Here is an 18294-nt window from a genome sequence, read left to right on the forward strand (position 1 = left end):
GTCGGCTTAGTCAACGAAGGGAACAAATTTTAATTTTGAGATTTTTTCCATAACCGCATGGATTAATAAAAATTTAAAATTACTTTGTCTATTTAGGTAAAATAAGACAAATTACCTTTCCATCCCGATCTAGCTCAAAAACGGTTAACGAGTCGCCATTGAATGATCCTTCACTTTCTCTCCTGGATTTCTTTATATTTTGGGTTGTTTTACATAGTCACGAAACACTGCTCTTTGCTTTGATATAATTTGAATCAAAGTAAAGTTCCGTTTAACCAATACTAATGGCATTGAGTAAATGTGAATTTTCATTCGATAATCAAAAACGATTATCTCGTGCCAGAAAAAAATCCGGCTTAATTTTTCAAATAAATAAACCTCGGTATGTTAAACAATCTAGTTGGAAAGTTAATCTTGGTAGAATGTACTGATTTCACAGGGCTAGTTGGAGAGAAAACTGTATAGAATAAAAATTCTCCATCGGTGTTTGTTCTCCCTTGCAGCACCGTGAAAGGTCGACGTGCTCCCAAGTAGCTACTTGTTTCCCGTTTCTAAAGGACAGAATTCTGCAATCTTTTCCCTTTATGGTAATCGAACGTGCAAGTTCCGACAGCCTCGATACAGCCGCTTGACGAGAGCAGCACCGTGTCGGTTCTTATCAACAGACCAGTTCTAAATTCGTAAAGTTTGCGTGCGTGTGTTGATCCCTCGGCTCCCGTCCCGATAACTGATACACGTTTGTCCGAATTAACTGACGAAGAGAGAAGGAAGGAGGAGGTCGTCATGTTCCGAAGTCGGTGACCTCCCAGCAACTATATAAATCGCAATAATTGATCGTATAAATATTAAGATTATTTAATATTAAAAGGAGTATGGACGCATCGCTCAGTTAAGTCTGAAATGGCATTGTGAATTTCGCCCGGTTTGAGATCACCCTGCTTATTGGACGCTTGAAGTGGTTGGTGTAGAGCAATTTCCGGATTATGTCAACAAAAAAATTAATAAAATCAAGTTTAGAATCGCATAATGTATACGAGGCTACTACATGCTTTTTAGGAAGTAATAATTGTAGTCGAGATGAACTCTTAGCAAAGTGCAGTTTATCAGCGCCTGTAATTTGTCAAACATTTCTTGGATCAACAAGAAATTCCATTTCAGTATATTTCAATGCACTTTTAATATTTTGCAATCTCATGTGAATACACTTCATAAAGTTGGTACTTTTGGTTGATAATTGCAGCTATTTTCTCTTTATTTTTTATTTTGAACTTAAGTTTAAAATCCAAAATTGATGTTTGGCCACTGCTCTCAAGATTGAAATCAGGCCAAGTTTCTACTTCAGTGTCAATTAAGTTTGCAGAAGTAAATTCTGTTGCGACAAAAATCCCTGCAAATATCAATGATACTGTTGTCCGTTTTATTAAGTCAAAATGATTAAACTGAGAGTTATCAGTGATAGTTAAATTTGTAACGAGTTGCTTTTAAATCTGCAGGCATGCAATATTACTTTTGGTTTTGTATCCCGATTTAATCATACAAGCATAAAATCAGTCTCGATACTTGATTTGGTGATTATGAAACTGATGTTGGTTATCTGCAATAAATGACAGAATGGGCCAAACTGCCGTCACAAAGAATGACTTGTTTCTGAAACGTTCCTGTTTTTCTTAATAAAAATATTAGTGCACAAAATCTTACTATAGATTCATATTTCAACGAAAACTTTTTCCAAAAAAACTATTTAAAAGCATTCACTTGAACGGACAGACGGTATGCTTAAGCAATATTACTAGTTACTTTGCTGATAACTCCACCTAGATTTGTACAGTGGAAAACGTCTAGTCCAAAGACACCCCTGCTGGCTGTGTTCGAACACCCATATGACATCAATATTTAAGAGCTCTTAACTGGTAAATCACTTCACTTATGCAATATTGCTACTCCCATTCTGAGCCATTAATGACCAAAAATAAAGTCCAAGAACAGATTCTCGAGTGGGTATTACATATAATAATCTTTGAAAGTTTTTTTTTTTTTTTATAACTTAGTTATACTATAAATTAATGATACCAAAAAAGTGTATTCTTAGTTTAATCCTTTATCCAACAAGTGTAAGCAAACAAAGTTTGTGCGTAAGCTTCTTCACGACTGGGCTACTTGTATATAGAAGTTGCCTTAGTATCCCATAATGCAAAGCACACATCCTTTCAGGTTTGTATGTATGATGCTATGCATTATGAGAAGGACCAACCATTTTTCCGGAAAAAAAAAACCCAGTTAGTATGCATTATGGGATACTAAAGAAATTGATGTGAAGTCATTAGCCTCTATATACAAGTAACCCAGCCGTGAAGAGGCTTCACGCACAAACTTTGTTTATCCTTGGATAAAGGATTAACCCAAGAATATAATTTCTTAGCATCTAATTTATTACATAATCCTTTTCTGTGTAACAAAGATTTCGGTGATATGGTTCTATCACTGAATTATTTTCCAAAACTTATTTTCAGAGACAAATACTCATGCGGTTCAGCAAAAAGTACAGGTTCAGAAATAACTACTTATCATTCACATCGCGAATAATTATATTAATCTATCATTCCATTCAGATTTTCCGGTTCTCAGAAAGTGCTGGGAATATGATGGCTAATTGCATCTTTTAAAACAATCGGGAATTCCGTTGGCTTATGGTATATTCAATAAGGCACGCACAATACCCCCCCCCCCCTCATTAACGGCTTAAAACACTATCACGTACCGACTTTTCACTCATCGAAGCTACCTCCAAGCAAGTGAACTGGGGAGAAACGCAACGGGGTCTAACCTACTGCACACTTTTTTTTGTTTTTGGTATGATCATTACAGCTGACAGTTGAGTAATGATCTGCGACCCCCCTAGCTCTGTCGCTTGTATTTCATGAGAAAAACACACTTCCCACAAGTACCAAGGCAGTTTGAATCGCTATTGGGGATTTTCCCAAAAGGAACACAAAGCCGGTTTTTTATCGTTAATAAATAGAACGAAAAAAAAAAAAAACCTAAAAGGACGGAGAGGGGGAAGGTTGTTTATCCAGATTGAACTACGTATTTAACTGCTAAATCACTAATAATAAAGTACTGTTCTTGATAATACTAATGAACCAATATTTGCAAGTCTCAAACTTGCAACAATGTCACTACAATGTGAACTGAACCTACGAATGCTGTAGCCATGGGCAGTAGTTTAATTCGCCATGATTATAATTATACATTCTTGTAGCGCAGCAGGTAGAACGGTGTAGATCCAATTCATCATTGAGGATGAAAGGAGGGAAATAGATCGCGTAGGTGTTAAAATAAACTTGAGGCTATCGTGTAGCAAGAACGACACGGGTTATATAATGCTGATTATCACAAAATCGCTAGATCTTTTGAAGGCGAACGTGAAGAACTTGTCATTGCGAAATCCATACCAATCGAAACTGCGAGTTGTTGAATTAATACAAGGTTATAAATTGTCTCAAGGACGATGAAATATGCATGTAAATTGTGGCATACAAGTATGTTAAGAAACGACCTGTTATAACAATGTTACGAATATTGTTTCATTCGCCATTTAGTTATTGTGAAGACTTAATTCTTTTACATGAGAATTAGAAATTACTAAAAAAAAATTTTTTTTAAAAAGTAAATTATTCCCAAGTTTCATCCCATTTAATAAACTGTCCAGTGTTTCGTCTATCACAACTTATATATTGCATTTCATTGCAAGCTATCGCACGATATGTTATCAGTTATCCAAACTTTCTGTTAAAAGAATCTATTATCAGTTAAACATTATCATTTGATACTTAAATATACTTTGTTATATTGCGCAAATAATTCATAAATTCACTCTTGAATCGCAGGAAAATATCTCATTCACTTTTTTTTTGTGTGTGTGTGTGTGTTTTCCGTCTTAGCGATTCATGTAAGACAGTTCCTTGTTTAAGTGAAATTGCGAGACAACGTATAATAGGGTCTATTCATCATTACTTAACGTGTTGAGCTCCCTCCGCTTACTTGAGCTGTCGCGTGCAATCATTAACTCCCCCTCGAGACTGACACCGAGTTGGAAGTGCTGACGGGAGTGTTGTACAGAAAGCAGGAAGTGATGCTTGTTTTAACGAACAGAATAGATGTTTGCACTGCTTTACAAAATCAAGTACAAAATTCATAAGATCAAAATCAACTATGACATACAGTTTTCCTTGACGAGATAACATTTGTAGTTGGAATTATACAACATAATCGTGTTTGCCTACCTGTTCGTGAAGACTATAACGAGCCTTGACCTGACTCGTAATTGGAACATGTTCACTTTTTTTTTTTATTGCTGTACTGTTAAAGTGAATGATTGTTTTTCTACCTTGACATTTTAACAAACATTTTCAGTATCTTGCACTGTTTTTTATTTTTTTATTTACTTTCTTGTCATCCCCCTTAACGATGTAATAACTACTGGCCAAGTCAGTAGGCTTCTTTGCTTCGTTTGTAATAAGTTTTACTTGATCAAACTATCAGCAGGGAGAAATATAAGATTTTGAACAGCTAAGACTGAAAATAGTTATATAATCAAGTGAGAGAGGGACCATATATGAAACTTTTTTCATCCTCTTTAAAACGAGATGTTCAATGGTCCGAGCTTTATTAAAATTCTTAAGTAGTTTTTTTTTTTTTTGAAATTTCGTATCCACGATTAATTCTTTTAAGTTAATTGAATACAATTTTTTGCACTTGAATTTACATCGATCTTTTCCATAATATGCGTTATTGAGACTCATTCCTGTATTGTTAGTTTGGATATCTTCACTTGATCTTTAGATTCTCTTCTTGGTTTTGTGAGGAAATGTAATTCACGTTACTTGAATTATTATTCTTATTTGACACCTCCAGGGAGTCCAAAGACTCATAGAGGGGAGGGCACCTACTCTACAAATCAGCGTCTCCACCATTCAACCTCATCCAACCACCATCCGCCTCATCTACACCAACGCCATCTACTGTCCACAAGTATTTCCACAGACAATCACAAACATCCATGCCCACGGCAGGATCCGAACTCGCAGCCTTTTGGCTGGAGAGCGGATACGCTAACCACTCGGCCAAACAGGCCGGCATTATTGTATGAAGTGTTCCATAGTTTCTTAAATTTGGCAACATCTCTTCACTTATTCATATTTTTCAGAAAGGAGTTAAAGGACAGAAAGATAGCTAAAATGTGAGGAATATGAACATCGAATGATACTTTAATGGTTATGTTACAGTTAACCATTTAATTATTTAGTATGTGTCAATACACTTCACAGCCGCGTATATTAAGCTTATCATTTCATGATCTTTCTTGACAGTTTTTTTTTTTTTTGTCAATTTACAAGACACTAAAGCCAGTGTATTGTAAATAGCATGTATTCTTTTTTTTTTTTTTTTTTTTTTGCCGGAAGTACATACCTCCGTATGAGACCGCCTTTAACTCGCGCCTTTTAGATGAGAAGAACTTTATACAGCGTGTCCAAGCGGAATTCGATTTTTTTTTTTTTATCGCATAAGGTGCTGTAAACAATTATTGCATTGCGTCCTGAGGTTATCCTGATATTGAACTAGTTCTAGAATAATCTTACTGTAAACAGCATAATCCTCCCTGTTCTTAAAACATGCTGGTTCTACCACTTACATAAAGGTTAGTTGTATTATCCATGCTTTGCCTCCCTCCCTCCCAATAACTTTAATCTGTTCTAGAACTGCGAACATGGAGGCTTCTGCTACATGACGCTTGCTAGACGACTCCTAATATACGCGTGCCCACACATCATAATTTTAGCTTTATTATGGGCTACTAGTTCACCAATATCTAAAGTCCAGAGAACCCAGATTGCCACTAGGTAATGTTTACTTTTCGAAATTGTCAGCTCTTCATCATATTAAACGAGGCATGCTAAACTACAGCTTAGTTGAACCCAGACAAGAGATAAGAAGTTTCTCCAAAGTTCCAATCACTGTTCCACGTATTGGGGTCAGCCCAGAGAACCTTAAGGGTAATAGCTGAAGTCAAGGAACCCATTACGGCCGCGTTTGATACATATCTTATCAGTTTTAAACTGATGAACGGTAAAAGTTAGAGCTGATTTAATCTTGAATAGCACAACAGCTTGAGCGGGTTGGGATTTTTTTTTTATTTTTATTTTTTATTTTTCAGATATAATATTTGAAATATTAGAAACCCTTCAGCGACGTCATTCCGATTTAGGAAAACTAAGTATGTGTGAGGGAATTCTGGAAGCTAGTCAGTATATTCGCGACTACAATGTTTTGTATGCGCGTGTGGGCATCCGTACCATTTTCAGACTTATTTCCAGTAGTCTTCGTTTAGCTGTCTATCAGATCAGTTCCGTGTCTTCATGAAAACCAAATCAGTCTTATATGAGAACTGGAAGAATTATTTTTATTTGATAATGCACAGTTATATATAAGAAAAACTGCTTAGGCAATTCATCGGATGGTTCGTGCGTTCATTCATCCTTTCATTCCAACAGTTGTCCTACTGGGTATGCGAAACTAGCTTTAAATGTCTCGAGTTGCGCGGATGTCTGTCCTTGACGCCGGCGACTGGGTGCAGGCAACGAATGCAGAAGTACACTACACGTGGCGTACGGAAGCCACGTGGATATAACGCCGTCATTGACCGTCCTGTTTGGCCTTGGAATATCCTGAAAAGTTCACGCTACTAGACCCACATTTTCCATGGGGATGGATACCGCGGTGCACTCTTTCTCGCTTAGAGTCGCATTCACCGCTACATCGAAAAAATGGTGATAGCTGGGGATGATTGTACGGACGAGTATTGAGTTGAATGCCAACTGCATATTGATATGTGGATATAACCACCAGATGAGCTGAACTCGTAAAGTACACAACAAATCGAAGTGATATCTAATCATGTAATTTTCACTAAGTGGATTGATATGGATTTTTGTACATAGTTGTAGCAGTAACCTTTACACGCCAGCATTTGTTGAGGATAAACATATATTACGTTCTGTGTATTTGGTTTTAATGTTAACTCGAAACAGCTGCCTCCCGGAATTAAGTACAACGTGCAAAGCAAAACGAAACCAGTTTAATGTCTGTTTAAAATTTTCTCCAGAGCTTTCTGTGCATTTAAAGATATTCATTTTTTTCATCCAACTGGCTAATCTACAGTTCTTTTTTTTAATCGAGACCATATCGAGAGGTATCTGTAGAATCTATCAGCAAAAGAGTAGGGAAGAAATTCATTACTCATCTAAGCAATTAAGCCATTTTTATAATTTTTCCATCTTTTCCTACAGCAACCCTCAATACAGACAAGAGAATAACGCATCCACTACATCCCTAATATTCTGTCTTTTACATCTAATTATTCTGATTTTACTATTTGAGAGGACTAAATTTATGTATAACAATGTTAAGAATTTCACCTGCTAACATGATTTTTAAGCCAGACAAAGTAACGTCATGACATAAATTACTTGAATAAGTCATTCCTCAAAGAAAACCACTCCAGAATGTCTGTCTGCTTTTATGCCACGTCATTATATCAGTGATATTACATCAGCAGCAAACCGTAAAAATTGCGTATCACCCTTCACCCCCAAACTAAAATGCAATATCACCGTAATAAATTAGAATGTTGTCTAATAGACAGGAATTCTTCTCACTTCCTGTTAGTCTGAAAAAGGATGTGCCCACCTGTGCTCCAGGTGCACTGGAGTGGTTTATGCCAAAGCAAGTTATTCCACTTTATCTCCATCAAACGCCGCCGAGTTACAAGCAGTATCATACAAAGAACTTTTCGTCAAAGGAATCAATCGGGTTTGGTTTTAAATATTCGTGTAATGAAAGGAATATTTAGAGACGTAAGTCTGTGAGGAAACGATTTCATGTTATCTAACAGATCAGATTTTAAAATATTTAATTCTTCATAGAATTAATTTCTCGTTCAATATTCAAATATTTTTCGTGTTCATTTCGGTAAATGGGTTTAACTTGCCTGCAAGAAAAGTCATTCTTACACCCCCCCCTTCCCAAGTTAAAACTTATTTGATACGATATTCCGATAATGTTACAAATAATTAGTTTGTTTCAAACCTTGCTTAAGATACCACACTTAACTATAAGCTAAATGTGGCAGATCAGTTTTTAAGTCCTTTTAGCCTATTGTGTTAGCCTTCAGTGGCTTTAGTGCAAGAACCACACTCTGGGATTTTGAACACTTAAGTTTGTTTTCCGTTATTACCCATTCATTCCAATCTTGGGAGGATTCAGAAGGACGAAATATCTCTAACAAAAATTAGTTCAGCCTTAATATTTTTTTAAAGTAGAATATGAACAACGTATTGCCTAAAATATTAGGCAAACTTGAATGTTAGTTCAAATTTGGCTAATATTTTGGGCAATAATCTCAGCTGTTAGTGGTGCTTAAAAGCTGAGACGAAACAGCTTAGAATTCGCTGTATAACATTATGCATTCAGCTCAGATAAGTAAGCGAGTAGAAACCTGTACAGTATTATTAAAATGCTGTTTCGACTAGTTTAACTGTGGTACGTAAACTATTAGACAAGCAACGAGTTTTCTTTTAAAATCATCTCCGTAGATATCTCCCTGTTTCGCAGAAAGGAATGAAAGTACTTGAACATTGTCATCTTGATTGTCCTGAGATCGAACAAGTCATTCAATAGCAATTAATGATGTAAATATTAATTTGTTTTTTATTCCTATATTGACTTCCTTACTTATCGCCATTATAAACAAGTTTACTTAATGATTGTCAAAATATTAACACATATTTTGCATTTTTACTGTGTTTTCCTGTTAAAATTGGACACTGAGCTCGTATGAATACTAATTTTTGATAACTGAGATCTTTAAATTCCCATTTCTCCACTTTTTTTAAACATTAGACTGAGAGGTGGCGGGGGGAGAAAAGCTGTGTCCTAATTATGCCGGTACTATCCGTTATAAATACGGTTCTTTCTGCAGGCTCTAAAAGAACCACACATTTAAATCTTTAATTCCTGCAGTCTGTTTTTCCAAACACCAATGTAGAATCATTGTCTTGAGTGACGCAATAAAACAAACTTCTACAAGAACTTGACATGTTTGTTTCCCAAACCCGGAAGAAATTACTACTGCAACACCACAAGCATCAATTTCCGGCACAGTTGGTCAATTGGAGACCAGTTATACCACATCTCCTATTAACCTTCTGGTGGTGAAGCCTATCACGGACTGTTTCACAAGATAACTATCACATCTATAGACTTCTAGTCTCCCCGTATACCTAATACTCGCTCTTTAGACAGACGTGGAGTTTCAGAATCGTAACTGATACGAATCTGTGAGCAGCAGTCCCCATTCTGCTGCTTGCTTACCTATTTTGTTGTATAGTAGTCCATTATACTTGAAGGTTGTCATTTAGATATTAATCAGTGGTTTTAGGCTGTTCGGTTGCTACGTTATTGGTAGTAATCGTAATTCTATTACGATTATTAAAGGCTGATAGGTTCTTAATAAATGAATTAAGAACGGCAGTATTTCTACTAAATAGAAGGCAAGCTTTCACAATGAAAACTTGAAGCTGTTCTATAAGCTAATCGAAACGGGAACAGCCCAAAAGATTTATTTGCATCTTTAGCGTATTTATGCAGTTGGAACAATAGGATCTAGTTGTCTTTTCAATTTAGTAAGCCCATCTGCACTCTTAGGCAGATAGCTTCTGTTTATTTCCAGTATCGGATTGTTTTAATAATGAATTCTTAGCTCATATTCGTCGAATTCTTTAGAAAAATTTTAATATTAAGATATTAATAGAAATATACCAATAAGCATTTTGATCATCCCATGGAATATGCAGATGACATTGATTGAAGCAATATTGGATTTTTTTCCCCTCTTTTCAATTGTATTTCTGCTCACAGTAATTCTACTGCACAAGCACAACTTCTAAAACTGTTCGTTTCAAAGCAACTTCGTTACTGAAATATCGTAGAAAGGTCAGTGCGCTCGTCTCCTACATTAAACTAAGCATGCTTGAGGTCTTTCGCTCTGGAGAAACTCACGCCATCAATGAACCCGAGCTGACAGTTGGAATGACACGACGTTGTGTAATTTTGATTTACGCTGTGCTTCCACGTAAGTAATGTGAAATCTTCGACCTTCACAAAAGCCGCCTAGTCCAATTTATCGTTTAGAAATTTCCTCCCATAAACTCTTTGTTGCCTTTTCTTATATATGAAACGGCAATTCCTCTTCTCAATTCATCCTCTTAAGAATTATGTCCAAGTTTGTTACGTAACTAAATAGACTTAATTTCCTTTGAATTACACAACGGTTACTTGACTGCACTCCTGGCCTGTTAGATTGGTATCCCTGAGGTTGATTGTGGTCAGAACGGGTTCAGGAGAGTGGAAAATAGTAAATGGACTTAAGCCGACAGTTGTGTAATTATTGCACTTAAGCCATGTAAAGAAACTAGAAAACATGTCATAACACTGTTAGGAAACGGTTAGACCGACGTGCAGTTGCTTTGAATGAGTGTTTAAATGAAGTCTCTTGCCAAAGCATAAAGTGTAAAACCTCTTTTAAAGTAGCATGACGGAATTCCTCACTGAAGTTTAAATTCTTAGGCAGGACAGCTACTATTCTTGTATTAGGTATCATAACATGTGCGATATTGCCCTTATAAAGATTTCCTCTGAAACATCAATAACCATGTGAATAAAGTTCTTGAAAAACTTTTTTTGAGTTAAGAAACCTAAGTGCGGAAGAAGTTGACATTCTGACTTTTTTTTTTTTTTTTTTTCCTTGAATAGAAATGCTTGGACTAAACACTATATCAGTGGCATATTTCGCTTATAATTTAGTTTCTAATTATATATCACTTTATTCTAAAATTGGTTAAGAATTAACTTTTGCTTCTAATTTCACTCGTCTTCCGGCTCCAAAGAATAAGGATTCTCTTGGCGGAAATTGATAAAAATGCTAATCGAAGCTCTCCTTAACCTCCCTTGTGAATTTCGTAATAGTTGTCAGCTACTGTATATTTATGATTTTCTGATGACATGACCTGGAAAGATGGTTGTTGATCAAAGAAAACAGGTAGTTGAATGGACATGACACAAAATAGCAACCACTTGAAAACATTTAGGTAGAGGGTGGAGATTAATGACAGCCTACGCCACGATCAGGGCAAAATGTTAAACCTCTGCCAAGGTGACCCGTTTGTCAATTCTTGTTTTATTATTGCTAAGCAATTTATAGTGTTCGCTGCATAATTCTTCGATACTGCATCTAAACGTTTAGCGTTTTCTTAAATTTACCAAATGATTAGCAACTTTGCTATATTCTAAGCTGTTTTTTCCAATTTATTTCTAAGAGAAAAACTTTCTTCTTCTGAAAGAAGAAACTCTATAATAAACAATTTTTTTTTTTTTAAACCCCCAACTTGGCCTTTCGTATGCAACATGACCCTCCATTGAGAAGGTGGTGACGGAATTGTGGTGGCCTGCAAGTCAGCTGTCTTCGTTTACTGATTGATAACCTTTTATAGAAGTTATCGTTTTTAAGGCCTGACTTTTTGGTGCTTGCTTAATAGCTAACAGAACTTGTATTTTTAGTCTTCTAGTGATTAAAAAAAAAAAAAAGCTGAACTTTCAAAGTATAACATGTATAGACTTAAAATAATGCAGAACCAAATTCGAAAAGTTAAATACGTGACTGCGTGGAAAAAAACAGCAACCTAGGAATTTAGATAATTTTGAAAAGACTGAATCTATTCGAGTTCATTCACTCTTTAAAAAAAAACAGATATGCGATAATTATTGTTGGCGTTGTTATGAAACTTTTCTGGGAAAAGAAATCATAGTAAAATCTCCCCCTTTCAGATTCATTAGTTGATAGTGCACAATATCCCAATATTTACTAAAATGTAAAACAACTTAATCTAAACTTACAATAGAAAGCATTAGATCATGAACAAGATACTTAACCCCGACTGTATTATTTATTTCCATGTGTAAAGTGGCGATAGTTTTAATTTAGTAATTGTTTTCACTTTTTTTTTTATAATTAGGAACCGAATGCATCTAAAACCAAACCAGGCCTTCTATCTGCTCATCAACAATAGGAGTTTAGCGAGCATGTCTAAAACGCTGGCTGAAATTTACAGAGAGAACATGGACGAAGATGGATTCCTATATGTTACATACGCTTCACAAGAGATGTTTGGATCTTCCAGGAACCATAGAACGGTGTAAACCTGTACTTCATACCATTCTTTAGTTTCATTCTCAAATAGCAGGTGAGTGTCTTCAGATGCCATTAATTCTATCTGGTTTTATAAGGAATATTATAAGCCTGAATTATAAATTCGCTGGAGTTGTAATCTTTTGCAATTATTACGCTGACATAATGGTTTTCGCAAACAGAATAGGTTTGCTTTTAACATAAGCATCTTGCTAGTGAAATGCCATTCTATATTAAGATTCACTTCGTTCTTCCAACAAAGATCGTATTTGAGGATCCTCGTGACCAACGTTTGATTTTACTAAAAAATTTAGTTCCGAAAGCGAATTCAGACTTACAATTCTAGCTTATCCTTATTCCAATATTTTAATACTTTGAGTCATGACTATTTCGGATGTAATTTCGAGAATTAAGCTACAGAAGAGCTTTCAAATTTTCAAACATCTCCAATCCTATTGGATTGAACAGGAAAATTTCAGATTTCTTTTTTCATTACGTAATTTTTTTTGTGACTTCCACTCACGAAAGGTTGTTAGCCTATAATACAAGCCACTTCAGGCCTCCAATAAGTGGGGTTGTGGTAGTCTCGCACCGAGCGATAACATTCATCTACCACCTAAAGACAATCGCAGACATCCGTGGCGGGATTAGAATCCACGGGCTTGTTGGTTTGGGAGTGGATACGCTAACCACTCGGCAAACCAGTTAATTGGTTGGCGTGATTATGGACACTTAAGCTGACTTGATTGCAATAAATGATTCATTTTTCCTTCTTCTTTTTTCCTTTTCTAATTCTTATCCAGAAATCCAATATCTTTACAGGTCTACATTACAAAAACCTTTCCTACTATACAGGAAAAACTTGAAGCTGAAGTAAGAAAGGATAAACAATTAGCTATGATATAAATTTCAAGAAGCGCATGTTCAGTGACCTTCACTTGAGTAGTTGGTCCTTTACCACTTTTGAAACTGCTTAGCCTTACTCTGAACGTCACCGATTCGCTTCCTGTTGTATACGATTTTCCGATGTATTTTGATTTTGCACATACATTATGCCAGTGGAATACATTGAAGACTGGAAGAGGATAAGATCCATTTATCTTCTGTAAAATTGGTACTAGAAACAAATGAGAGCCAACTGCTTGCTGGTTTTTTGAACCAGTTGAACATATGTTGGAAATTGGTGTGTTCTTATACAAAGGAAACACTTCTATGTGACCTGTATTTGTGCTTGGCACAATTGGAAGTAGGACAAGAAACTCAGTTAATTCTCTAAACATATGGCTACAGAACTGGGTCACAAATGAAACCTGAACGAAGGCTTAATTTCTCATCTCCAACACTACATTTTTGAATCATTCAAACCCTGTAGCGCTGGAGAAGATTTTTGAGAAATGCACTGGGATACACCGTTTTGATATAACTTACAACGAATTTAGTTTATGCATTGTAATCCATATTTTTCTATTAATTCTATATATTCAGTAAATGATTCTGAACAATTTTCTCCTCACCCAGCAAGCAAATTCTCTTTGGGCTTTTAGCAGCTCTTCTATTCTTTTGAGGGGGGGGGGGATACATTTTCTTCTTTCCTTCTCCTCTCAATGCTATAAGTATCTTACACCACACGTAATTGAACGAGAGCGTATCAAGGATCTCGATACGTAAGTACTTTAGTGAAAGTAAAATGCGCTAAAGCGTCTTGAATACTTTGGAGAGTCCTAGAGACCATTTTTAATTAATCAATCCTTTAAGTGTAACTAAACGTTTAAGCAAATATCTCCTATTCCAACAAAGGGGACCACGTGGGGAAAATCCTGACAACTCCATTGTAACGGGATGATTGAGTGGTTTTTACCAAGCATGCTAATTAAATATCTTTAAATTCGCAACCTGGGGCCAATATCAGAATAGCCAGTCAGCACACCTGTCATTTCAGGTAAACAGTCGATAAATTACAACAGTTTACGGAGCAGTGATATCTGAATTAAGAAATGTTTTGTGTTGAAGACAGGTTGAATAAAACACCAAAGCCAGCTCCAATAACTATCAATTAATTCGCATAGTTCTAATAATTTAGTGTTTTTCAATGTAATTTGAATATATATGATATTTTAGTAACATTTTACATACTATTTCATTTTTAACAGGTCTATTGAGATTTCTTCAGAAAAACAAATTGGCGAGGAACTGGAGATTCCAATGCCGTTCGTCCATTAATGGTGCTTTTCTTCATACGCAGTGCCTTCAACAAAGAATTGTATGAAAAGACTAAAACTGTTTCTCCTGGTGAGAACATGTGATACTGAGACTTTACAGCCTCTTGTCACCAATCAAGTTTTCAATCTTTGTCAATGATTTAAATATCACTTCATGAGGTGCCATAATTCTCATAACTAACCTGTTTTTTTTTTTTAATTAATCCTCCATTCTCTATATTCGTAAACGATCTACAAGTTGCAATTCATGCTCAACAATGCAGCCCTTTTCCATACTTCGCTAAATCTTCTGCTGTTGATCTTGTGCAGAAATTTTTACGTCAAGTAAGAACATCTTTTGCTCAAAACAAACCAACGAGGATCGCATTTCTATTAAATCACAACAAAGCAAGATAAGATCTGTAAGTGGTAGTTTTTGTCAGCATAATTTTATCTTGCATTCATCTTTAGTCTGAAAAAAATTTTAAACTTAAATTTTAGGTTTTTATATTTTAAACTTTTTTTCGAGGACTACATAAGAACTCTTTTGCATTCTAAATATTAATTTGACTTAGTCAAAGCGTAGTGAAACATTTTTAATCATCTTTCATTAAACTTCACACACACGACACCGTTCTGTTTTCAATTAAGCAGTATGTTTGCTGCAAAATAATTTTTAAAGCGGCCAAATTTTCGTGATTTAAATTTATCAATGAGACATTTCGATTTTACTGGAATAAACTTATAAAAAAAAAGATTTAGTACTTTCAATTGGGCTTTAAATTTTCATTTTTATAAGTTGAGTGGTTGTCAGATGAATTCCAATATGGCTGCCGTTTTAATAGACTCATCGTATGCATTCTAACAAATAGGTATCACGTGACTTATTTTTTTAACGTAATTATACGCTATCATTTCATTAGAATTTTACTAAAGAAAGCATCTAAATGTTCGACATTATCCACTCCACTATTTAAATTGTAATGAACGGTTGATAACAGATCGAAAACATTAATTGGGGTTATTAATAATGTCCTCATTACAAAATAGTGCCTTTAGGTTCTAACCTCTCTTCAAAAAAATAAAAAAATTCGGCCAAGGACTTTTTTTTTTTGTTTACCCTTTTAAACGTATTTCCCTCGGGGAAATTCTTATGCTAATTTAATAATTCTGATTTACCTCTCGTGTTAAGCATAACAAACAATATGTAATCGATACATTTCCATAAAAGAGCGATGCAGAATTGCTACGTTTTTATCATTCATGTGCTGATGTTTGTGAACATATCTGTGTTACTAAACCACTAATTCTCATAAGAATAATCATTCATTCGCTCCCCCCCCCCCCCCCAAAGTTACTACTAAAAGCGAATCTGAATATTTGCAATACTTACTAAGTTTTATTAATGTTGAGGAAGTAAATTTCAGTACTGGTTTAGATTGAAATCCATTTAGTTTTAATTCTTAGTTCCTATTTATAACTTCATCAGCTTTTTGAAGTTTTTGTTTACTTCAAATTCAACTCACAAAAGTTCACATCGGAAATTGGTTTGATTCTACTGTTGTCTTCTCACTGAACGCTGCAGAAAACCCTTTTTGTTTTCTTGATGAGGAGTTTTAGTAAGTTAAAAACTAACTGGATTTATTGCAACTCCTTAAAGAATTCTTAAATCGTACTATACCCTCTGTCCAAAACGAAACCAAACTTTTCGAAAATAGAAGAAACTAGTGGCACCACCCGTTATCTTTTTGTTGTCGAAAGCGGCAACCTTCATTAGCGTTGTGGTAACTGTTTGACATTCGTTTCATTAGACGCAGTTATAGTGCCAAGAGTGACAGTGTGTTTTGACGAACGGTCGGTCGTCACGATATCTATGCCGTACGCGACGAATTCTCGCTATCAATCGCTTCAAAACTTCGAGATAAAACTCGCCATTGACCGTTTGGCCAGGCCAGACTTTGTGGATAATGCCATTGGAATCGTAGAAACAAATCAGCATTGTCTTTAGTTTTGAGTAAAGCGACTTTTTTTCGGATGCCCCTCTTCTGGTGGTCTGCACTCTGGCGCTTTGTTTCGGGCTCATACTCAAAACCACGTTTCGTCACCAGTAACGATAGTTCCAAGGAAGTTTGAGTCCTTACGAGCGGTTTTAATGAGGTCCTTGCAGTCTTCAATTCGATACATTTTTTGGTCATCGGTCAACTTGTGGGGAACAAATCGCGAATTCAATTTACGAAGCCCAAACTCTCGGTGAAAATGTTGTGCGCAGTTGATTTTGGAATCCCCAGTTCATCTTCAATCAATCTCACGGACGATTTCGGGTTTTTCTTTGAAATTACGCACTTTTTGGATGTTAACTTCGTTCAGCCCAGTTTTTAGCTTTTCGTCGTTCTCGAGCGTCTCACGACCACTTTGAAATCGCTTAAACCACTCGTAAACTTGAGTACGGGATAAGCATTCATCACCGTATGCATTTTGAAGCATTTGATGCGTTTCGGTAAAACGTTTACTAAGTTTAACACAAAAGTCAATCGCAGCACTGTTTGAAACTCATTTTCCGAATGTTCGTCAAAACACTGTCGCTCTTGGCACTATAATCCGGCTTCTAATGAAAATGTCATAAACAATTGACACAACACTAATGAAGGTTGCCGCTTTCGACAACAAAAAGATACAATAGGTGGCGCAACTAGTTTTTTCTATTTTCGAAAAGTTCGGTTTCTTTTTGGACAGAGGGTGTACATTCGATAGCAAACTTTGAGCATTTTCAAAATTAATTTAATTCTTATGCCTGTTTTTATGATCGACTTAAAAAAAAACAATTGTATTCAAATACAGCAAACGATAGTTTTGTACCATGAATCGCTTAATTTCATCCAGTAGAATTGAACTTAACATACTTATGTCCATCAGTCATGATCTGTACTGTAAGAAGCGCGATAAAATTGTTTCTTCTGTAACTTTTTTGAATTGTTCCTATGCATGTCGTGCTAGATTTTGTTCTGCTATTTTCTGATCACTGTAAAATGACATCATATGTACAAAGGAAGCTGTGCTTGCCATTGCGGGCTGAACATGTGTTAGTGCATTCTCACTTATCAATGTACTAGTGATAGGGTATGTATACTTGAAAAATAAATGCTTTATTGAAAATGAACTGTTTCTCATTGAATAATAAACTGACAGTAACCAAATGTTTAGGCTAAAGTAAAATTCACACGTATACACGTTAACAGACCAAGAGAGGGGGCATCGCTATTCACGTCCAATATATGTGCCACCACTGTGTAAGTTTGAAATACTCATGTCTGTATATACTTCTTGCGATATTGTGTGTGTATTATTGCAAAGGGAAGAATGTCTTTCATATCGATAAATGAAACCTTTAAATATGCTTACTTTTGAACGCTTAGAAATGTTAATGTCCACGCCTGAGGAATAGTTAGACGACACTGCAGTGTAAATATTACTTTTGAAGTGCGTATGAATTGGATAATTTTCCTAAAGTGTGAATTGAAATGATTTTTCTCAGGGAGAGGAGACAACTTTTTCAATTTTTATCTGTTTTACTATCCATCAATAAAAAAAAATTAATACACTGACACTAATTAAGCTTTTTTTTTTATATATCTTAAAGAGTCTTCTCTTTAAGAGAACTCTAGACTCCTTAAACTATTCTGCTTACATCGTTGCTTTCATTCTAAATACTTTAAACACACAGGTAATAATTTCCACTAACACTTAAAATAAACTCCTCATTCCTCTCCTTTAATTCTAGGAGAGAAAAAAATTAAG

At 35.5% G+C, this 18294-nt stretch overlaps 1 protein-coding gene across 1 annotated transcript in view; it reads left to right on the top strand.

Annotated features, from left to right (window-relative positions):
• The window catches only part of LOC150104648 (microtubule-associated protein 1 light chain 3 gamma-like), a 38682-nt gene extending 21030 nt beyond the window's left edge, over positions 1–17652 (top strand). The window contains exons 4-5 of the mRNA XM_090395844.1: positions 12129–12356; positions 14452–17652. Of these exons, the coding sequence (XP_090251970.1) occupies positions 12129–12312 (184 nt within the window). The 3' untranslated portion in view covers positions 12313–12356; positions 14452–17652. The remainder of the gene's footprint in view (positions 1–12128; positions 12357–14451) is intronic.
• Positions 17653–18294: the final 642 nt, after the last annotated feature.

The sequence above is a fragment of the Typopeltis vanoorti genome, chromosome 7 (assembly GCF_054136105.1).
Source record: "Typopeltis vanoorti isolate ZY-2024b chromosome 7, IOZ_Tvanoo_1.0, whole genome shotgun sequence".
NCBI classification, from domain to species: Eukaryota; Metazoa; Arthropoda; class Arachnida; order Uropygi; family Thelyphonidae; genus Typopeltis; species Typopeltis vanoorti.